The 24,112-nt window shown below is 42.1% G+C and overlaps 1 protein-coding gene and 1 long non-coding RNA gene across 2 annotated transcripts in view; one reads left to right on the top strand and one right to left on the bottom strand.

Moving 5' to 3' along the window:
• The first annotated feature begins 10,543 nt into the window (after positions 1–10,543).
• SP1 (Sp1 transcription factor) overlaps positions 10,544–24,112 on the top strand; it is a 33,495-nt gene continuing 19,926 nt past the window's right edge. The window contains exons 1-3 of the mRNA XM_019659755.1: positions 10,544–10,664; positions 11,723–11,880; positions 12,196–13,714. Coding sequence (XP_019515300.1) covers positions 10,658–10,664; positions 11,723–11,880; positions 12,196–13,714 — 1,684 coding nt within the window. The 5' untranslated portion in view covers positions 10,544–10,657. The remainder of the gene's footprint in view (positions 10,665–11,722; positions 11,881–12,195; positions 13,715–24,112) is intronic.
• LOC109391848 (uncharacterized) overlaps positions 20,152–24,112 on the bottom strand; it is a 17,350-nt gene continuing 13,389 nt past the window's right edge. Inside the window, exon 3 of the long non-coding RNA XR_002125940.1 lies at positions 20,152–20,381. This is a non-coding gene — a long non-coding RNA (uncharacterized LOC109391848). The remainder of the gene's footprint in view (positions 20,382–24,112) is intronic.

Consider the following 24,112-nt stretch of genomic DNA (forward strand, 5'->3'; position numbering starts at 1 on the left):
GCCACTCGGCCGGCCCTCCATACTGTTTTCCATAGTGGCTGCACCACTTTACATTCCACCAATAGTACACAAGGGTTGCAAAAGGTGAGTTGTTGAAACTATGGGAGAAGGGCACTCCAGGCATACACCTGTGTGCGTATCAGTGGATATCACTAAGGAAACCACTTGGCCTATTTTGTGAACAATAAGTAGTTGAGTGGGCATGGCTGGAGTTTTTACTTACATTTCTAGGTGAAAGGTAGGGCCTGGAAAGATTTGATTTGATTTGTACCAGATAATGAGATCTGTGTTCAATAAGACTCCCTAGGGCCAAGGCGTGGAGCCTATTTTGAAGAGGATCAAGCTAGAGACAAGGAATCCATTCTATATAGTAACATCACCAAGCAAGCAATGATGGCTTATGCCGAAGGCAGTAACAAAGGATATGAAGAGAGAGGAGGGGATGAATCTGAAAGACCTTTGTGGAATAAGATTGATGGGACTTGATGACTGATTACTGCTATGAGGGAGGATGTTGGGAGTCTAAAGAGGGAGAGAAGCTTGTTGGAGAGAAAACTGGGCATGAAAAGGGACCACTTGTGTATGTATGTCCTCCACTGCATATAAGACAAAATATTATAATTTATTATAATTAGCTGTGTATAAGTCTGCCTCCTCTACTAAGCCATGACTCATTCATCTCATCTCCCCACTGTCTAGTGCTCTATCTTGCACAGATCATGTTAACACTGAATGAAAGAGTATAGCAAGAGATTGGCTTTGGTTTGGGGTGGGTTGGGGGAGCAGGGAATAGTGGGGGATAAGTAATAAGAGAAGTTGGGAGGCAAGAAGTTCTCCAGCCTACTGCCTCCCTCCTCAGCCTTAGTTAGAAGCCTGCCCCAGGGGAGATTGCTTAATTTTCCTTCAGTCCTTTTCTTGTCTGGATTAGCCCACACAGTGTGATAGTGTTGAGTGGTTGGCTTCAGTATGGGGGACAGTGTCTCCCCCAGATTCTGCTATCATCACCCATAAACTGATTCTAAAAAGGCGCTGCAGTAGGTGAAGCCTCAGACTTCTACTGCCCTCCTTTAAACCACCAAACCTTGAGATGTATGGCAAGAGGTGGCATATCTTTAGGTGGCACAGGCTGATGTGGCAAGGGGAAAAGAGGGGGAGGAGCCAGGAAGGTATGAACAGCAGACAGAAAAGAAGGTCAAGGACCTGAGACCTGGGGGTGTGAAAGGAGAAAGGAACCAGTGGGCATTTCAACTATTATTGTTTAATTAAAATATTTTAACCATTTGTATTATTAAAAAATCATTTAAATCAACAGAGAAGAAAATGAATCTGATTTAACTATCATCTGGACTTAACAATTATTAATATTTGCTACATTTAGGTCAGTTTTTGGGGAAATATTTTAAGATAATTTAGACAATATGACATTAAATTCTTAAATGTTTCAATATGCATTGCTAATAAAAACACATAAAAACACATTCATACATATGGAAGAGTCAATAGTATTGTAATAACTATTGTCTACGTAAGAAACATCCAAACCCGTAGAGAATTTTTTATTTCATTTGAGCCAAATTGACGACAATGCCAGGAAGTAAGATCTTTTTTTCTTTTTTTAACTTTATTGGGGAACAGTGTATTTTTCCAGGACTCATCAAGTCCAAGTCAACTCGTTGTTTTCAATCTAGTTGTGGAGGGCGCAGCTCACTGGCCCATGTGGGAATTGAACTGGCAACCTTGGTGTTATGGGCACTGTACTCTAACGAACTGCGCCAACTGCTGCCCGGAAGTTCTTAAATGTTCTGGAGAATAGCAGTTTCTTTCTTTTTCTTTCTTTTCTTTTCTTTCTTTCTTTCTCTTTCTTTTTTTTGAGAATTTTTATAATAGTTTATTTGAGCCAAACTGATGACATATACCAGGAAGCAAGATCTCAAATGCTCCAGAGAATAACAGTTTTACAGCTTCTTTTATATGCATTTTTTTATGCATTTGAAATTAAGGGGGAATGTAAGAAAGATTACAGGAAGGTGGGAGAAAGCAAGGGGGGTTGGATTACAGAACAGTGGTTAACAAGATTCTGTGTTCTCTTGAGGGTGCTTGGGTAGTTTTCCTTGAGGGGTCTGAAAAGAGGCATTTCAAAAAGTGTGTTAACCTAAGTGCACAGAAACAATGGACAAAGCTTAAGGCAAAGATAAGCCTCTACTAAAGAAGTTATATGCCTGGGACATGACTCCTCACCAAGACCAGCCCAGTTAGGAATTTAGGATCAGATCACCCTGTGATGGTAGCTTTCTATAGAACCCCTTTTTCCTTCCATTCTGTGTATGGTGTCAGATGAGTACTAGACTTATCAGGTGATAACCTCGAAGGTACATAAATGTCTAGTCACTATGTTGTATATGTAAGGTACTGTTCGCCCTGGAGGCCAGCTCAGCCATGCAGTAACGGGCGCACACCCTGCATCCTGCTTGGCGCGAAACCCAGCGGGCAATACATCATCCATATCCTGCTTGGCACAAGTAGAAATGTTCCAAAAACCCTCAGCCGTTGTTCCCACCAGCCGTTGCCACCAGTTACTTACTCCACCTTATAAAAACTAGAACCTTCCCTTAGTTGGGGCTGACGCCTCTCATGGCCTCAGCCCGGCAGGTTAATAAACTTGCTTGCTTGAATATCGGTGTCTCTTGCCCCCTCTCTCCTCGGCGAACCTTTCAGTATACCTGAAACTAATACAATATTGTATGTCTACTATAATTGAAAAATAAATTTTAAAAAATGTTCTTACATAATCCCAACAGTATTATCATGTCTCCAAAATTAACAATCGCTCCTTGATATCATCTAATACTCAATCCATATTAAAATTTTCCGAACTGTCCCCAAAATGCCTTTTTGCAGTTGGTTTGATCAAAATAAGATCATGTTGCTTGTGACTGTTTTGCCTCTTCAGTCTCTTTTAAGACTTACTCCTCTTGCCATTGACTTGTTGAAGAAACAGTCAGTTGTCCTGTAGAATGTCCTATCTTTTGGATTTTTCTTGTTTCTTTGTGTTCTCATTTACTTTGTTCCTCCAGTCCCCATATTTTCTGCAAACTGGAGATTAAATCTAAAGACTTTCTTAGATTCAGGTTCAATATTTTGGAAAAGAATATTTGTTAGGTGTTCTTCATACTACATTACATCAGGGCCACATAATGCACATGTCTGGTGGTCGGATTCAGTGTGTTTGAAGTTGCTGGAGGAGGCTAACCCTGAAGAGGCCTAGGCAGCCACTCACCTATGGACCTGGAAGCTGAACTCCGACTGGGCCCCAACCACTGGGCCTGCTTGCCTGTACAGGCACAGAGTGGGCTAAGGTCGAGGGGGGAGACAATCAGAGAAGGATCAGCTTGATGTTGGCAGTTGGGACTGGCTCAGTCCTTGGGCAGGATTAAGCAGAAGGCCTTACGACACAGATACCACAGGTAGCAGTGGCTCCCTTCAACCCTGCTGTGTGTACCTTGCAGGAACGAGGAGGCTAACCAGGCAAAATTTCCCAGGGGTGGAGGTGGAGTCATTCTAAGACCTGTTCACCCTGTCCTGCACTTCCCTTTTGTGGAGGGCAGGATAGGCCTCCTCTTCAGCTCTGGGTCCTTTGGTGATGGGCCTGGGGTGATGTGGCTCAGAAAATTCCTGACTCTACTAGCTCAGTTTTTCTTGTTCTCTGCCTTCTAGCTTTCCTGTTTTATTTTTATTTTTATTTATTTTTTATTATTTTTTTTAGCTGAGCCATCCTGCCACCTGCTGGCAGCTCAGTGGCTGCTCAGCTCAGGCCGGGACTTGAACCCTGTTGTTCAGAGCTCAAACTCTTGAGCGAGCTCTTAATCAACTGAGCCACTCGGCCGGCCGGCCCCCCAGCTTTCTTGTTTTAAAAGTCTTTGATTGGGGCAGCCAGTTAGCTCAGGTGATTAGAGTGCAGAGCTCATAACACCAAGGTTGCCAGTTTGATTCCCACATGGGCCGCAGAGCTGTACCCTCCACAACTAGATTGAAGACAATTACTTGACTTGGAACTGATGGGTCCTGGAGGGACACACTGTTCCCCAATTAAAAAAAAAAGTCTTTGATTGCTCTTAAACTTTAGAATCTCAATGCTGGAAGGAGCCTCGTGGATCATCTAGACTAGTCCCCTCACCGAAGAATTCCCATTCTCCCTCACCCTTCCCTAGAAATAGCTGCATGTAAGATGGTGAAACCAGGATGGTACAGTTTATTTCCCCAGACTTTCATCATTCATACTCCACCTTCATAATTTTTACCGTTATCAGGTTTCCCTTGTTCCATAGTATTCCCTTAATTTTTTTAATCATAACAATAAAATCTGTGAAATGATAGGTTTATGTATTTCAAATTCCTTCTAAAATTAATGAAAATAACACATACAGAAAAGTTCAAATTCCACCAGTGGTAAGTGCCTCACACTTCGGGGAATGCAGGAGTAGAATTGGTGTCAGGGAGTCCCACTAAGTCTGCCTTAAGACCTTAGTTGGGCACATTTCTCAAGTGTTGAATTTCTTTTCCTAAATCAGTAAGAAGATACTATATCTACAGGTGTTGGTTACTAGTCTTGTGAGTGACTAAGGTAAGCTCTTCCTGGAAGACTCCCAGGGACCTTTGTGCAGGAACCTCTGATCACCTGCGGTGGAGGGGGAGGGGAGAGCAGAGGGACGCAAGGCCATTCATTGGGCATCAGCATTAGGTTAGTTGTGGGAAAATCCCTTTTGGAGGCCGAAGTCTGTGAGGCTCCTGTCCTCTCCCACCTTTCCGTATCCACCCCATCAAAGAATTACTATGGTGTTCCAGGGCCTTTCCCTCACAAGAACCACCCACTCATTCACCCTGGGGATAATGAAAACTTCTGGAAGAAGTCAGGTGTTAGGCCTCAACGAACCTCAGCCGGCTCCTCCGCTCCAGGGAGGGAGGGCAAAGCAGGAAGGAGGGGTTTGTGGTTGGGGAGAGCCAGGTGGTCCACCCCTAGCCGGTAATTGGGGGTGGAGAGGCCCCGGCCCAGTCCACCCCAGACATCCAGCTCAGCCTGGGTCTGAGAGACGGACAAACCCCACCCCATTCCTCTGGGCACCTCGTGGCCCAGGCGGGTTTGTTTATGAGTCGAGGTCCCTCCTCCTCCAGCCCGGCCCTCCGCCCGCCTCCCGGGTGGCCCCGCTTCCGTGGGAGGGGGAAACCAGGCCAGCTCCCCTTTTTTCTCCACCCCTTCCTTCCTCCAGCTTCTGTGGATGGTGGGCGGGCAGGTCCTTTCTCCAGACCTGTTGAGCCTGTCGGTGGTCATTCTCTTTCCTGGGAATGGGAAGCTGGGGGTGGTGTTAAGTCTCGTCAACTGTGGACTCTGGAAGGGACTCAGAGCTACTTGTCCCAGGGGAGGAAATAGAAAGGGAAACTGCTTCATTTTTGGTTAAAAGAGGAACTTTTTTTTTTTTTTTAATGCTTTACTGCCGGGCAGGCCCCAGTCATCCTTGGGGTGCAGAAGTCTAAGTGGGGCGGAGTGACTGGGGAGGGTAAATTGGCATTAAACACTGCTTCCTTCCAGGTCTGGTGAGTTTTGGATCCCTGAGGAGCCTGAGGGATTTGGATAGTTGGGGGAGGAAAATGTTTTGATGTCTTTGTTTCAAGCTGGTCTCTAGAGGTCAGATTTAACTGTTTAGAAAAGCTCTTGGCTTGATCAGTCTGGGGTCTAGGTTCCTCTCTGAGCCCCTGGTGGGGAGCCTGCTTCTCTAGTTCTCAAGAATGCAGACGGATTGTGGAATTTAGAATCTCTCAGCAATTTCTCTTCCTCATCTCCACCATGCCTCAAGTGACCTTTGCTTTGCCTTGCCCCAGAGGGTCTTCAAGCTCCAGAGACGATCAGCTGGATTTACAATCTGGCCCTTGTCTTCTTGTAGCCCTTTTTGAGAAGGTTGGGCCAGAGTTCAGCTCCAACAACAACTAAATGGTGCTCTTGACCATGCCTCTCAACTCTTAGACAAAAACTCTAATTTTCCCCCTCAACTTTTCTTCCTCCAGGGCCTTTAAGACCACCAGAGCCACTGACTGGTTGCCACACTGAAAAAAGACCTTTCTAATAGAATGTACAGTTTAGGCAGGGATGAGCCCCTTAAATAAGGACACAGAGATAGCAAAGGTACAGAATGAGTCATTTAAAATAATGATAATAAAAAGAATAAGAATATCTGCAGGCAGTCCTTTTTCTCATCAACAGGTTTTGGGCTTCCCAAACAAAGAAACCCGACTTGTTCAAGTTCTTTTCTTAGTTTCTTGCCTTTCCAGAGTCCTCAAAAAGACAGAGATGTGTGTGATGACCCATTCAGCTTCTGCAGTCACTATTGTACTGCAAATGACCTTAGATTGCACGATGTGAAAAACCTAGGCTTGTTTTCTTGTTCAGAGAGCTAGAATTAAAGGTTTAGAACATTATCTGTTGAGACTTAACCTGTCAGGGACTATCTATCTCTTACTTTAAAAAAAAATAAGCTCCTTTATCCTAGAGTAGACAGGACAGGTAAAAGAAATGTTAGTCAGTTTTGTACTTAGCTGTAGTTGAAAACTTACTGAGAGGGAATGTTGCAATGATGGCGTAAAAAGAGTGTTTTGAATCATTTGTGTATTTTAATTTGTAAAATGTTCCCAGTTATCAGATTGGTAAGTAGGAAATTGATGAAAGCTACAAAGTGGCTTCAAAATCAGGAAGAATGATTTAACTTGTAAAAGACAACCAACTGAAGGCTGAGAATCAATGTTTAGCAGTGTAATATCTGGAGACCTAGTTAGGATGCTGGGGAACTATGGAACTATGCTTCTCCTTCCACTTAAGTGTTTACTGGGTGTCAACTATATGCCAGCTCCTGAGGACATAAAGTGAAAAGACATCATCTGGGCCCTTGGATTGCTTTGTGTAGTTGGAAGAGATCAGGTATTTAGATACCTCTAATGAAGGTATGTAAACGGAACACAGTGGACAGAGTATTCAATACCTGCAGGAGGTAGGAAAGACTTCGATAGAAGTCATTTTTATGAAAGATGAGTTCGGTAGCCCAGAAAGAGGGCAAGCTGAGTGAACTGTGGTTCTGTATTTTGGAGCCTTAAGAAAGCATGTTTTGGGGGTTAAACTTCAACAAAGAACAAAGTAAAGGGTAAGAGAATGCTAAGAGAGTGCAGTGGGCAGAAATGGAAGATGAGCCTGAGTAAGTGCAGGGCAGACCACTGAAAGCCTTGACTGCCATGCTGGAATGTTACCACTTGGTACATGTGAAGCTTAGGTATTATACAGCCAGGCACAATTTGTGTGTGTGTGTTTATTGGGGAACAGTGTGCTTTTCCAGGACCCATTAGCTCCAAGTCAAGTAGTTGTTTCAATCTACTTGTGGAGGGTGCAGCTCAGTGGCCCATGCAGGAATTGACTGGCAACCTTGGTGTTATGAGCCTGCGCTCTAACCAACTGAGCTAACTGGCTGCCCCCACAATTTGTGTTTTTATGAGTGGTTTGGTAGTGAAACAACTCTCAAATGATCCACATTGCTTTTCAAAACACAGTCATTAAGAGTTAAGTGATTTGAGAAGCCTTGAAGTAAGTTTATTCATTTTTGTTTTTTGTGTTAAGTCTAAAGAAAATTTGTTCAGGTCTTCACAGATAATTGGACAAGATAGATCATGCCCATTTGCTCTCAGGGATCATCAATAAGCAACCATATGTTGAGGACATCGCTCACTATCCAGGTTCTGAATTTTGTCTTGTCCCGGAGAAACAAACAAGATTGTGAAAAGGATGATGGCTCCTGAATTTCTGAGTCTAAATCTAAGCCTTTTTCTCAGAATCTGGGATGAAATCAAACCCTAATTCTCATTTTAGGCATATCTTAGAACCATGGAAAAAACACAAGGTTTGGAATTAAACAGAACAGTCCATTTAACTGAAGTATCTGAGCTTTAGTTTTGTCATCTGTAAAAAGAGATGGCAGTTTCTTAAACTGTTTGAAAGGATTACGTTGGACAATGCATGTGAAATGTTCAGAGGACTGCTCACATTGTTAGCCGCCCCCTGAGTTTAGGTGTGGTCTTATGCAGAATGCACTGAACAGCTGTTACAATCTTGACAGCTTAGTTTACAAAGATGAGTAATGCAACTTTCTTCCCTCCAGGAAGTTTCTTCCCTTCCGGAAGTTTCTTTTCTCCAGTTTCTTTCCATAGTGTTTTTTTCTTTTCTTTCTTTCTTTTTTTTAGCTACTCACACTCTTGAGCGAGCTCTTAACCAACTGAGCCACTCGCCGGCCCTCCTATAGTGTTTCTTAAAACTGGTTTAGGGACTAATCACTTGAAAGAGCTACTTAAAAATGCATATTCTCAAGCCCCACCCCAGAGAATAGGATTTATTAGATCTGCGATGGGGTCTAGGAATCTACCTTTTTAAAAAGCAGCCCATAGGATTCTGATAGAGATTGTCTGACATTATATTTTGAGATGCTTTGATTTAGGGAAAGATGCTATTAATTATAATGTAATGTGATGTTTTGTAATAAAGGTATACAAGAAGATGATGTTATTTGAACTATCCTGGAAGTATGGGCAGGATTTTTTTCAGGAGCTAGAAGGTAACATTAAAAAAAGCATTTTTAAAAAACAATAAAGGCTCAGACCCCCCTCAGGGAGGTGGACCTCCTTGAGTTGGGAGGAAAAAGCCAAAGGAGGGAAAGATGGGGGAGGGAAGGAGACACAATTAAAAAAATTTTTTATTAAGCCCATTTTTATAAATGGTTATACAAAGCATTGCTTTATTCTCTAAAGGTTTTATAGATGACTTTGTGGGACTATTCTGGGTTGGAATCTGGAACTACAAGTTATTAGCCTTGTGACCTTAGGCAAGTTACTTCCCAGCCTTAATTTCTTCAGTTATAAAATACATAATACCTCTAAAACTTACTAGTATCTTCCTTATGAGCATGACATAAAGAATGCAAAACACCTATCTGACCTAGGCACCTAAAACATTCGATAATCACTTCACCTTCTTCAGGCCCTGCCCTGACAACAGAGGCCTCAGTTTTAGGAACATCCAGATTTTAAACATAACAACCTATCACAAGTGCTGAAATTGTAGCTATTTAAGTAATAACATATATAAGGCTAAAGAGAATAACATCATGTCGTTGACAAGCCCCCCAGGCGGCCTCCACCAAAACCAGGATAAAAGGAAGGCAGGATGGGAGAGCATAAATTCAGGTGCCTCGAGAAATATCTCCTTTAAAACCTTTGTAGTTGTAAAAAAAAGAACTGTTTTACTCTGTTTTATGCTTAGACGGTATTTACAGTTGAGAGTGGGGCGGAGTAAGTGCTTTATAGGACCTTGACTCCGGGTTCTCCAGTGCACTTTAGCCTCAAAGAGAAGCTCTTGAAAAGTTAACCCGTCATAAGTTGTCGAAGTTTGGGAAATTTAATAAATGGCATTTGCTTTTGTCTCACAAAGGTCTTGCAAATTGGTCAGCTCAATATTGACTGATGGTGGGAGCGCCGTCGCCAGATCTCATTACGCTTGCAACCCCCCAAGGTTTATACCCACGTTCAGAGGCATCTGACTGCCTGTCTGCCCAGCCTGGGAGGAGTGAGACTTAAGAGATACTTTTAAGGGACGTTAAATGAAGACTTAAACGAGCCCTGACAGCAAGGGAGAACTTCGCGCTAAGTTTCTTGGCCCTAACACTTGTTGAGCAACAGAGATCCGCTGACGCGTACCATCAAGTCACTGTAAAAACGTCTCCTGACGAGGGCCAATATGGCGACGGAAACCTCTTGGCACAGCCCTATTCCCTCCCCCATGAGAGGCGGCTCTCGTAACGCCCATTGGCCAAGATGGAGGCGGTGCCTGGCTTCCTCCGCTGCCTCATTGGACTGAGTGACTGAGGGAGACGCCAATTCTCCTTTGCCTACTCCAAGTTCCCGCCCTCAGAGCTCATTCAGCGTTTAATTGGCTTTTATTTCCCGTCAATTTGCGTCTTATCGTGTCTCTTTTCAGTGTTAATCCAATCACAACTTTCCTGGCTGCCCGCCTGATTTCTGATTGGTTTTGATCACCTTCATCCTCTCCATTCCTGCCTACTTCTTATCTCTCCTCCCACCGGGACTTTGCTCAGGCACGTCCAGGGTTGTGGTTGGTTGTTGTTCTGTCACTCCAACCAAAGCTCTTCCTATCTTTACCGCTCAGGGAGCCCGCCTGGCAGTTGACTGGTTCCTTTCCAAGCCTATCATTCCTAACTCCCGCCCACCTTCACTTCCTGCGTGTTTCATTGGTTTTGAAAATTGAGAGGGCGGTCTTTTAGGGCGGACACCGGGCACGCAACTTTGTCTTACACGCCTTAGAGAGTAAGCGAGTTTTGCCATTGGGTAACCTACCCGCCTTTCTTCTGCAAGCCCCTCCTTCCTCCCTCCCTCATTGGGCGGGGCAGCAGTGAAGGGGCGGGGCCTAGGCCGGGCTTGTGGCGCGCTGCTCCCTCCTCCTTACCCCCCCCTCCCTGTCCGGTCCGGGTTCGTTTGCCTCGTCAGCGTCCGCGTTTTTCCTGGCCCCCCCCAACCCCCCCGGACAGGACCCCCTTGAGCTCGTCCCTCAGCTGCCACCATGAGCGGTAAGGATGAGTCCACTCCAAGCTTAGGGGTGGTAAGGGAATGAGGGGGCGCGCGCGAGGGCCGACCGGGCGGTCCCCGCCATGAGGGGGGGCGGGCGGGAGGCGGCGGCGGCGGCCTTGGTCCCGCCCGGGGCGGAGGGAAGGGAGGGAGAAGGGGCAGTGGCGGGGCCTCCGAGGAGGAGGGGGATGGGCCGCCCGCCCCGGGGGAGGGGGCAGAGTGGCCTCGCCCGCCCCCTGCCCGCCCCGGCCACGGGGGGACGGGCCTTACCCCCCACCACTCGGCCTCCCGCCTGAGGCTCCTCCTGCCGGGGGCTGGAGCCGCGGGGGCGGCCCGAGCACTGCAGGCCCCGCCCGGGCCAACCGCCTCCCTGGTCCGCCCTCTGGTCGCCGCCTGCCCCAGGGCCCTCCCCACCTTCCGTAGATTTCCCCTCCCCCCCACTGTCCCGCCCTTTCCACGCCCCTCACCCCGAAACCGCCCTTTCCCTCTAGGGTCCGCCCTCAGTCCGCCAGGAAATCTGATTTCTAATCCCTGGACCCCTTTAGCCCCTTAACCAGTATTCGCAAATGTTGCCCCCCACACACTTCTTTTGTCCCCTTTTTCCTCCTTTCCTTTTGTTACTTTCTATACTTGAATTTTTCTCTCTCCATCTCCTTTGACCCTAATTTTAGCAAGCTTTCCATCCACCCACATGTTGTTTTTTGTCGCACTTATCCTTGTTTTTTTCCCCAGTATACTTTTTCTTATTTTGAAACTCTTTCAACATACCCAATGTCCTTCACATTTTCTATACCAAAAGCATCTTTTCAGTATTTTCTGAGTGGAACTTAGTGCAAAGGAGAGTTGAGGCCCAGTTTTTGCACCACTGAACCTAGTTCATGTCGCCCAAGTCCTACAACTGTCCCTTCTCCCCCAATCCATTTTTTTTTTTTTTTTTTGCGCTGGCGCCTTTCACCTTCCTGTTAGTCATGTCTGTTTCATCATAGCCTTTTGTACTGTTCCTCACTTTACCCTTTTCTTTCCCTCAGCTTTAAGTTGTTTATCTTTTCATTCTTTTTAGACCAAGATCACTCCATGGATGAAATGACAGCCGTGGTGAAGATTGAAAAAGGAGTTGGTGGCAATAATGGGGGCAATGGTAATGGTGGTGGTGCCTTTTCCCAGGCTCGGAGCAGCAGCACAGGCAGCAGCAGCAGTGGTGGAGGAGGAGGAGGACAGGTAAGTGATGATCAGGACAGAGCTGCCAAGGTGCTGAGAGGATGTCTACATTCTTAGGGGGTTGTCGCCACAGAAAAAGTTTTAGGAAGAGGCTAACCTAAATTATTTTAGAGATAGGGAAGTAAGAACAGAGAGGCAACTGACTTGGAGATCCCCAAAGATGGCAATTGCAGCATTATGGATCGGTTAGCTTTTTGTTAGTTTGTTTTCTCTCTATTTCTCTTCACTGTTGTGCTGTTTGTAGCATTCTGCCCCTGGGCTGGCAGCTGGGTGTCACTGAACTGATTCCTTTCCTCTGTCTTATTTTTTGGCCAGGAATCCCAGCCATCCCCTTTGGCTCTGCTGGCAGCAACTTGCAGCAGAATTGAATCACCCAATGAAAACAGCAACAACTCGCAGGGTGCAGGCCAGTCAGGGGGCACAGGTGAGCTTGACCTCACAGCCACACAACTCTCACAGGGTGCCAATGGCTGGCAGATCATCTCGTCCTCCTCTGGGGCTACCCCTACCTCAAAGGAACAGAGTGGCAGCAGTACCAACAGCAGCAATGGCAGCGAGTCTTCCAAGAATCGCACGGTCTCTGGTGGGCAGTATGTTGTGGCTGCCACATCCAACTTACAGAACCAGCAAGTCTTGACAGGACTACCTGGAGTGATGCCTAACATTCAGTATCAAGTAATCCCACAGTTCCAGACCGTTGATGGGCAACAGCTGCAATTCGCTGCCACTGGGGCCCAAGTGCAGCAGGATGGTTCTGGTCAAATACAGATCATACCAGGTGCAAACCAACAGATCATCACAAATCGTGGAAGTGGAGGCAACATCATTGCTGCTATGCCAAATCTACTCCAGCAGGCTGTCCCCCTCCAAGGCCTGGCTAATAATGTACTCTCAGGACAAACTCAGTATGTGACCAATGTACCAGTGGCCCTGAATGGGAATATCACCTTGCTACCTGTTAATAGCGTTTCCGCAGCTACCTTGACTCCTAGCTCTCAGGCAGTCACGATCAGCAGCTCTGGGTCCCAGGAGAGCGGCTCACAGCCTGTCACCTCAGGGACTGCCATCAGTTCTGCCACTTTGGTATCATCATCACAAGCCAGTTCTAACTGCTTTTTCACCAATGCCAATAGCTATTCAACAACTACTACCACCAGCAACATGGGAATTATGAACTTTACCACCAGCGGATCAGCAGGGACCAACTCCCAAGGCCAGACACCCCAGAGGATCAGTGGGCTACAGGGGTCTGATGCTCTAAACATCCAGCAGAACCAGACCTCTGGAGGCTCAATGCAAGCAAGTCAGCAAAAAGAGGGAGAGCAAAACCAGCAGTCACAGCAGCAGCAACAAATTCTTATCCAGCCTCAGCTAGTTCAAGGGGGACAGACCCTCCAGGCTCTTCAAGCAGCACCATTGTCAGGGCAGACCTTTACAACTCAAGCTATCTCCCAGGAAACCCTCCAGAACCTTCAGCTTCAGGCTGTTCAAAACTCTGGCCCCATCATCATCCGGACACCAACAGTGGGGCCCAATGGACAGGTCAGTTGGCAGACTCTTCAGCTGCAAAACCTCCAAGTTCAGAACCCACAGGCCCAGACAATCACCTTGGCCCCAATGCAGGGTGTTTCCTTGGGGCAGACCAGCAGCAGCAATACCACCCTTACACCCATTGCCTCAGCTGCCTCTATTCCTGCTGGCACAGTCACTGTGAATGCTGCTCAACTCTCCTCTATGCCTGGCCTCCAGACCATTAACCTCAGTGCATTGGGTGCTTCAGGAATCCAGGTGCACCAGCTTCCCAGCCTGCCGTTGGCCATAGCAAATGCCCCAGGTAAGGCTTCTAATTTTTTGCATTTATTTTGAGTGCTAACTAGCACCTCAGCTGAAACTGTTGAGTCTAAAGAAGGGAATAGAGCCTTTTGGGGGTAACACTTTCTTGAGGGCTAGTCATTTAGGCAAGTTAATTAGAGAAATAGCAATGATTCTATTTAAGTCATTTGGAACCGATTTAACGGAAACTTTTTTTCAGTTAATCTGATGAGAAAGGAGCGCTTCTGGGCAGTGTCTCTGGGGTCTCTGTACTTCCAGTGCCTTTAGCGCTATAGAACAACCAAGGGTTCGCAAACTTTTTCTGTAAAGGGCCAGATAGCATGTATTTTAGGCCTATGGGCCACATATGGTCTCAGTTACATATTCTTTTTTGTTTTTTTTTACAAGCTGTATAACCATTCTTAGCTTGAGGGCTTTATTTGGCCTGTAGGGCTCACCTCTGCATAGAATAAAAATTGATTATAAACTTGACCTATGTGTAAGACAGTTATTAAGTTATATTTCTCATGAAGAACTGTAATTCCTAAGTGACGGGAAAAGTGATACAGTGGATTCTAGAAGGATTATTTTTTTTTTCAATAAAACAAGTTCCTTGGTTAATCTTTAGTTAATTAGAATATCCTAGCCTACTCTCTGAGCAAGCTGGTTAATCAAGGTTTAATTTTTTTAAACTCGTAGTTACTTAAAAGTAGAATCCATCTACTTCTCCTTACACTAGTGTATGTTTTTAATAAGCTTCCCAGGTGATGCCGATACTTCCTAGATAAGAAAACCACTTCCTAGACAGCTTCGAAAGTAGTACATGGTTGAGAAAGGAGGGGAGATAAAGAGTGGGGCTGGAATGGAATCTGGAGGTGGAGTTGAGTTAGGAATAAGGAAAGCATTGAAGGAGAAAAAAGTCTAAGGGAAGAAGGGGTATATATATTGGAATGTCTGTTGAATCAGCTGACCGCAGTAGTCAGTCATTCATTTTGAACTATGTTTCACTATTGGTTAATTTGAAATTTAAACCATATCCATTTAAAAAGGTAAAAATTAGTTTATTTCGAATTTATTTTAAATCCTATCACGATGGAGCTGATCTTTAATAAAGCATGATAAAAGGATACATACACGTTTTTATATTCTGGCATGAAAAACATTATCATGGGAAATTATTTAATACCACTGAACTTCCAGACCTGTTGCTTATGAATATGAATGTTGTTTATATGTAGGCTTATGAATTGTTTACTTTTATTGTAATAGAGCCGCGGTTTTCAACCTTCCTAATGCCGCGCACGACCCCTTAATACAGTTCCTCATGTTGTGGTGACCCCCAACCATAAAATTATTTTCGTGCTACTCTATAACTGTAATTTTGCTACTGTTATGAATCGTAATGTAAATATCTTTTTGTTTTCCGATGGTCTTAGGCGACCCCTNCGGCTGCTCAGCTCGGGCTGGACTCGAACCGCTGTTGCTCAGAGCTCAAACTCTTGAGCGAGCTCTTAACCAACTGAGCCACTTGGCCGGCCCCTATTGCTCCTATTTTAGAGATGTTGATTGAATTTGATGTTACAGCTCCCCTATATGACATATCGTGGGTAGTAAGGGTGCTTGTGTAGATGGGAGAAAAAACATTAAAAGTCATATTTAGCCCTCCTTTTATTTCCTAATATACAGTGATTTATTGAGTATCTCCTGTGTGCCAGGAATAATACTAGATATGCTTTATATTAATTTATTAGTCCAATATAATTATATCCTTTTTGTCTATGATGAAGGTAAGGCTCAGAGAGGCTACCCAGTTAGTAAGTGGTAAAACCAGGATTCAAACCTAGGTTTGTCCAGCAGCATCATTATAGTTTATTACACAGTGTGTGTGTGATGGCCCTTATTAATTTTAATTATCAGAGGCTCTCCCGTAGTTTAAAATGTCAGTTGATGGATATGAACAGTCCAAAAGTCAGTTAAAAGAACCTGATTTAAAATTCAGTGAGGGAGATTAATTGTGTTCATCTCTTTAATTAGGGACATGATGGAGATATGAAATAAGTCCAAAGTTGATTTTATCATTCTTCTATTTATTTTATTTGATCACTTTCGTGCTCTCTTACAAAACCAAACGACTATATTCTCTTAACTTTTATGTCCCTCCCCCATGGCTTTCCTAGTGTGTGTGTGTGTGTGTATTTAAATGAATTTTAAATCATACCTGTCTGAATAATTATAGATAATTATTATTATCTATTCCCATCCCAGCGCTGTTCCCATCCCATCCCAGCTAGTTTGGGAGGGATGTTAAAGTGAGTCCCTTTCCCTAGGAAATCATCACTGTTGATAGTTGGGGGAAAAGATAAGACAATTCTAATTTATTTCTCTGTTTTGAAAAAGTTTCCATTATAGAATGATGTTGAAAGAAGTGGGAAGTAGGTGAAAGTCTTAGAATTTAGAAGAATTTCAGCATGTTACCTATGATCAAATTTTGAAATCTTTGGTTTTCTTGGACATCAGAAATGGGGAAATCTGCACCTTTGGATTTGTAATGGATAACAAAAAACTAGAGTATGTTTAGTAAGGAAACATTACCAAAGCTGAAAAAAGTTCTTGTTTTGATGGAGAGACTTCTGAATTATACTTCCTTAAATGGTCTCCCATTTAAAATTTGTCTCCCCTCACTCTTTTTTTCATCTTAAGTCTTGCCTGAGAGGGTAAAACAACCATCTATCACTTAATCACAGTGACATCTGCTGGTGAGAGCCTTGCCATCATTGTGCTGATTGCCCGTACTTAGGAAAAACTACCCATTTTCTGAGATGTGAAGAACCAGTGTTTAATTCTTTAAAAACTGTTGGGCCGACAGAGTGGTATGATGGTTAAGAACTGGCTTGGGATGCCAGAGGGCCCCGGTTCGGATCCCACATATGAGGGCCAGTGACACTGCCCTCCACAGCTAAGATGCTGAACAANAAAAAAAAAAAAAGACTGCTCTTCAAGTTGTTGAAGTGTCCAAGCCTTTACATTCTTTCTTGTCCATTATATTCCTTATCCATCAGTATAGTCAAACTACCACAACTACCAAAGGAAGTAAATTCCAACCACTGTGCTTTGTTTTTTAATAAGCCATTCTGGTAGTTGACAGTAGAAAAGGTTAGAATTACTTGTGGATTTTGTTTCTTTATTGCTTGTTGGCTCGGTTATGAACTTGGTGCAGAGCATATGCCTATGTTTTCTCTATGGAGTGCTAGAAAAAATTCTCCTTGATGAACCTTTTGTTGACACCCCATCTAATTATAATTGGGTTTTTCAATCTAGAGAGAGGTGGTAGTTGCCTAACATTGTGGATGCACTAAATGCCACTGAGTTGTACAGCTTAAAATAGTTAATTATATGTTATGTGAATTTCACCTCAATAAAACATCTTTTAAGAAATTTTGTGGGTCAACTGTTTTATTTACAGCCAAACTGAATTTCAGAAATCTAGCAATTTATATTCCCATAGATAGCAACCTTTTGCCAATATGATGTGGGGAAAAAAGGATTCTTGCTTTAATTAGCATTGTTTGATCACTAGGGAATTAAATATATTTTCATTTATTTGTATTTTTTTCTCTTTTGAGTTGCTTGTTTTTATTTTATTGTTTTTTTCTGGTACTTTGTTTTAATAACTTCCTTTATAAAAGTTTTAGTATTTTCCCTCATTACTATTTAAACATTTTTTCCTCATGAATCTCTTATTCTTCAAGATGAATTTGACACATTTTGTCAGATTCCCCCAATAAGTTGTTCTGGGATTTTTATTGCCTTGTATTATGCTTTCATTATTTCCTATGGTCCAACACATTGCTTGCTAAGTTTAAGCTTAGTATTTTTATAGGTTTTGTTGCTATTGCAAATAAGACTTTTTCTTCCATTTGATTTCTAACTGGTTCTTATTTGTATGTAGGACACCTATTATGTGTGTTAATTTTACAATGGCTATCTTACTGTAATCTTATCGCTTTCAATATTTTTAGTGATATTCTTAACGTTTCCAGGTCATCTACAAATAATTTTATCTACTTCTTTCCAACATTTATACCTCATTTCATTTTTTTTTATTTTTTTTAAGCTGAGCCATCCTGCCACCTGTTGGCAGCTCAGCTTGGACCAGGAATTGAACCGGCGACCCTGTTGCTCAGAGTTCCCACTCTTGAGCGAGCTCTTAACCAACTGAACCACTCAGCTGGCCCCTCATTTCATTCTTGTTAAGTAATAGTAGGAATAGTAGGAATTCTTGTTTTATATTTCACTTTTAAAGGGGTGATTTTTAAAAAGATTACTTTATATTTCAGGTGTAGTACAGCATAGTGGTTAGACATGTATATAATTTAAGAAGTGATCCCCTTGACTAGTCTAGCCCACCTGGCACTATAATAGTTATTACCGTATCATTGATTATATTCCCCATGTTTTACTTTACATCCCCATAACTGTTTTGTAAATACCAACTTGTACTTCTTAATCCCTTTACCTTTTCCACCCTGCCTCCCAACCCCCCTCCCATCTGTCACCCGGATAAATCTAGTATCCATCTGACATCATACATAGTTATTACAATATTATTGACTGTATTCCTTATGCTATACACTACATCCCTATGACTACCGTATTTGCTGGCGTATAAGACGATTTTTTGGCCCTGAAAAATATGCCTCCAAGTGGGGGGTCGTCTTATACGCCAGGTACACTTCAGATAGACTNATCCCAGCTCCAGGTTGAGCTGTTGTTCAGCATCTTAGCTGTGGAGGGCAGTGTCACTGGCCCTCATATGTGGGATCCGAACTGGGACCCTCTGGCATCCCAAGCCAGTTCTTAACCATTGCGCCACTCAGCCGGCCCGAGTATTACAATTTTAATATTTTTTTACTTTTTAAAAATGTGTATACATATTTTTGGCACTCTGTATATGAAATAATAGAGCCACAAGTATTTTGAATTTATATTATATTCTCCTGGTACTGTGTTATATATTGTCAGGCTATTTATTTATTTTTAATTTAAAATCCTGTCATGTCCTTTAATATTTTAACTGTTTACCCATTTACTTATAATTTTGGCTCAAGTTGGCAAAAGCAGATGCATGGAAAAGAAGGAAGAGAATTGCATAAATATTGTGATTTACTTAATGGTATTTTTGTTCACTGTTACATCTCTAGCAATTATATATTTTTAGGGAAAAATTATTTTAAATGAAATAATGTAAAAATAGTTATCTTTTAAATAATTATTTTTAATTGTGATAAACACATAACATTTACCACCTTAGCCATTTTTAAGTGTACAGTTTAATAGTGTTAAGTATATTCACGATTTTATGCAACAGATCTCCAGAACTTTTTCATCTTATAAAACTGAAACTCTATACTTCAACTATTTCCGCCTCCCCCCAGCCTCTGGCAACTGTTATTCTACTTTGTATTTATATAAATTTGACTACATTAGATATGTCATATAAGTAGAATCAGAGTATTTGTCTTTTTGTGATTGACTGTGTAAATTTACTATAATGTTTTCAAAGTGCATTCATATTGTAGCATGTGACCGGATTGCCTTCTTTTTAAGGCCGAATATATTCCATTGTATGTATTTACCACATTTCTTTTTTTTTTTAAGATTTTTATTGGGGAATCAGGGGAAGGGGAACAGACAAGTTGCTGTCCTTTTGTTCTTCAGTCTAGTTGTGGAAGATGTTGCTTCACTGGCCCAAGTTGGCACCATCATTGCGCTCTTCCTGGGCGAGGCACATCAGTCGCCGGCTTCTGGACGAACGCTTATGCTGGCGGCTGGCTGCACATGGTAGCCGATGGCAACCCAGTGCAGCAGGGGTTGCAGCCTACACCCTCGCCAACTCACAGCAGCCCAGCTCCAGGTTGAGCTGTTGCTTAGCATCTTAGCTGTGGAGGGCAGTGTCACTGGCCCTCATATGTGGGATCCGNGGTTGAGTTGTTGTTCAGCATCTTAGCTGTGGAGGGCAGTGTCACTGGCCCTCATATGTGGGATCCGAACCGGGGCTCTCTGGCGTCCCAAGCCAGCTCTTAACCAACGCGCCACTCGGCCGGTCCAGGAGAATATTTTTAACCTTGCATATTGTTACCCTGAGCAAAATCAGGCACCTTTTAGGCAAGAAGAAGGAGAGAATGAAGATTGGGAACCAGGTAGTCTTATCTGTTGGTGCGCCCCGTAGCCTAGTGCACATGCGTGTACATACACATACCACTGAAATAACCGCAGATAGAGAATGAGGAGTCCACCTAAATAATTATTTTAGATGATTGCATCTTTTTTTATTTTAAACTTTTAAAAGATAATTTAGTGAAAATTGTGAGAACATAATGGTGGCAGCCAGTTATTGTAATCTTTTGGTAGCTCCCTCCCAAAAAGAGAGTACGTATGTTGATATCATGTACCTGCTAATATGATGTGATGAGAAGGGCAGTTCATTTGTGTCGTATTCTTTTCCAAAACCCATAACTTCAGTCGAATGAGAAAACATCACAACAGTTCAAATTGAAGGACGTTCCACAAAATACCAACCAGTATTCTTCAAAACTGTCAAGGTCATGAAAGACTAAGTCACTTTCATAGATCAGAGGAGCCTATGGAGATGTGACAACTAAATGCAATGTGGTATCCTGGATGGGATCCTGGAAGAGAGTAAGGACATTAGTGGAAAAACTGGTGAAATCCAAAAAATGTCTATAGTTACTAGAATTGTACCAATGTTAATTTATTAGTTTTGATTAATGTACCTTGGTTATGTATGTTAATATTAAGGGAAGCTGGGTGTAGACTATATAAGAACTTTCTGAACTATCTTTGTAATGTTTCTATAAATCTAAAATGGTTATAAAACAAATAAATATATTGGCTGGAGAGACTAGGATAGCAAAACCAAAAACGCTGTCACAAAACCTTATATCTGCAGTGAACCAGCAGGTGGGAACAAACTATAAGATCTATAGATTACTGGCATTTGGGAAGGGGAGGTAGCAGCGGGAAGGCAACAAACAGGGCTTCTGATGTTCCTGAGAGTAGGAGAACCTCTAAATCACCAACACACTCACTGAAGAACATCTAGAACAGGAACTGAAACTGGTTGGTAAGGGGTTCTGCAGGCTTCAGTTAGACGGTGTGTACAAGGGAATGGGGATAGTTTGACAACTTGTTAAATTGAACCAACTGAAGTTCTAATGCAAAGCTTGGAAATGAGGAAGAACTTCTAGGAGTAGAATCCACATTGAGCTAGACAGGAACAAAGAAAAGGACAAGATAAAAATAAGAGAAAGAGCAGAGGGGTAGATAGCAGAAAGAACGAAGAATTGTGTGTTGTTTTTGTTTTAACCACTTTGCAAAAATAAGAGAAAAGGAATCTCTAAAGACTTGAAGCTTAGAAAAGCCATCCTGGCTCCTACCCCTTGCTCCTAAAATTTCAGGGAAACTCATTTTACTTTAAAAAGAGTTTGAATTCGTATAAAGTTACTACTAGCAAAAGATACTAATAACAACAACAGAAAGAAGTAGAAAAACATTCCCTGAGACCGTGAAAGGACCTGGAAAGACATTCCCACAAAATAGAAAATTCAAAATAAGCTAAAAGAACTTAAGGAAATGATAGAAATTTTGAAAGTACAAATTCAAACTAGAAAAATCTCAGAAACACGTGATTGGAGAAAAGGAGAATTTGAAAAGTGAGCTCAGGAAAAAAATTGGAAACGAGAGAAAATTACTTTAGATGAAACTGAAAAGAACATAAAAATAAGCACAACAGATAATGACTCAATACAGTAAAAAGACAAAGTAAAACAAAATTTTTTATATGTAGTAGAAAAAGGGAAGCTTTTAAAATAAAAGAAATAAAAAAGGGGGGAGGTACAAAGGATTGAGAAAAAATAATATACAGGGAAAGAAGAACCAACATTTATATGAACAAAGGCCTCATGGAAGAAAACAACGAAAACCCATGGGACAGAAAGCAAACTTCCCCAAAGCGTATCTGGGGAAATTGACACAGCATGGTCAACAATGAGACATGGTCTAGTAAAACTGATAGTTTTTAAGGAAAAAAATCATCTGGGCATCCTAATTTAAAAAAGACCTAATCAGTTACAAAGGAAGGAAAAATGGATTATCACTAGACTTTTTGGCAACATGTCAGAATGCAGTGAATTAACATTTAAGAGAATCAAGGAAGTAAAACATGAACCAAGAATGTTATATCCAGACAAATAGACCTCCAAGTATGAAGACCACAGACAATTTAATAACCAACATGTAAGAATTCAGGAAATAGTGTTCACATGATTACTTTCTGTGGAAGCCACCAGAGCTTCAAGTAACTAAAATGACTACAGAACTAGATTGCAGTTTTAAACACTAATTTCCCTTTAAAAGAAGCTAGGAAATACTAGGAATACTTGAAGAAATAGCTGATTCTAGATCTAGAGCAGGAAATTAACATCAAACGTGGGAAATCTTGACAAAGGACACAGGAGCCAACTTGGTATTTTTCTATGGCCAAGTGGACAGTTTGAGTATCAATAAAGATAAAAAACTGCAATGGGTTGAAGCATCAAATATGTTTAAATCCATCGGTTCATATTGATGCAAAGAAGACTGATTGCAGAGGGGGGGTGAGGGAACTATCTGAGTTGGTGAAAATATATCTTGCATGATTAGTGGTTATACTACTTATTGTATATATTTGTCTAAACCATGTTTCTCAGCTTGGCACTATTGACATTTCAGAATGTCAATTCTTCATTTTGGGGGAGGAGCAGGCTGTCCTGTGCGTTGTAGAATGTTTAGTAGAACTGGATACCAGACCTGACACAAAAATGTCTCCATACAGTGTCATATAGCTCCTGGGGAGCAAAATGGCCCCAGTTGAGAATCCTGGTCTAAGCTGATTAAAAGGGTGAATTTTCAATGTTTATAAATTATATCTCAACTTGATTTTTAAGAAAAGAAATTCGTTGGTCACTTTTCACGGATTCGAGGAAACCAACTCAGTATTTTGAAAACTAGTAATTGACAGAATCAAATGTTTATCCTATCTTTCCCACATTAAACTATCTCAAGAATAACCAAGTAGTCAATAAAAGCATTAAATTGGGGGCCATCTATATTATTTGTATGTTTTGGTATTACATTTTATCACTCCCAGTTATCAGTTTTTCTGTCATTAAAAGTACAATTCTTCTATTCCTTTTTCTCTACCTTGCTGTCACTGTTACTAGAGACATTTTTCTTGATTTGGGATCATATTCTGGATACCTGATGTTCCTCACACATAAGTGATATGTTACCAGTGTTCTGTTACACTGGCTGAATATACAAACACTTCGTGGTCTGAGATATACTTCTTTGGGTTAAAGCTGTTGTGTAAAATGAAACATGTTCAGAAAACCCAGTGTGTGCTTAATATAGGTACAGTTTTAAAATTCAGGGCCGGCCAAGTAGCGCGTTGGTTGGGAGTTGGCTTGGGACGCCAGCTCTGAGCAGCGGGGCCCCAGTTGGGATCCCACATTAGGGCCAGTGACGCTGCGTCCTCTATAGCTAAGATGGTGAACAACAACTTGACCTGGAGCTGGGCTGCCGTGAGTCGCTGGCGACGGCGTAGGCTGCAGTGGGGCTGGCCGGCAGCGGACGTGAGCTTTTAATTAATAATAAATAAATAAATAAAATAAAGTTTAGCCTTACTGTATTAATACTTACTGAATTCAAGAGCATAATGTTCCCAAAATCATTCCAGAGAGCATATGGGAACCACTCTTTTGAAAATTATTGAGAAGGTTCATAGTTCATCTTATTTTAGTTTTTCCAAGTTTTTTCTCAGAGAAGAATAGGCTGTTTTATCATAGTGGTCTTCTTGAAAGTTCATAACTTCGATACACTTCTTCAGTTTGACGAAACTGAAAAAGTGTGTAACTAAAAAGTGTGTTAACTGCCATAGCTATTTCAGAAACTAATGCTAGAGGCAACCACTGGACTAGGCATGACTGTCATTAAACTGTGCCTTTAGTTTACTAGTTATTTTCATCATGGAAAGGAAAATCTTTTAATTTGTTTCATTGCTTAACCAGTGCCACATTTTGAGATAAAACTGTTCTTTTTCTAAAACTGTTATTAAAAGAGGCTGGAAACAGATTCTGGTGTGATGTTGATGCTTTATTGACATTTCATCCCTTCTTTTTGTTAAATGAAATTCAAAATTGTTAATTTTATCTAACCCCATTCTCAGTTTTCACATTAAAAAATTTTTTTTGAAATCATAGTGTGGGTCCAGGAGGACATTAGTTTTGACTAGTTTGTAATGAGAGAGGGTTAGACATGAGATTTTAGAGAGGCCTAATATCTAAGTATTTCTTTGTTCTCT

This window comes from Hipposideros armiger, unplaced genomic scaffold (assembly GCF_001890085.2).
Source record: "Hipposideros armiger isolate ML-2016 unplaced genomic scaffold, ASM189008v1 scaffold_303, whole genome shotgun sequence".
In the NCBI taxonomy this organism is placed as follows: Eukaryota; Metazoa; Chordata; class Mammalia; order Chiroptera; family Hipposideridae; genus Hipposideros; species Hipposideros armiger.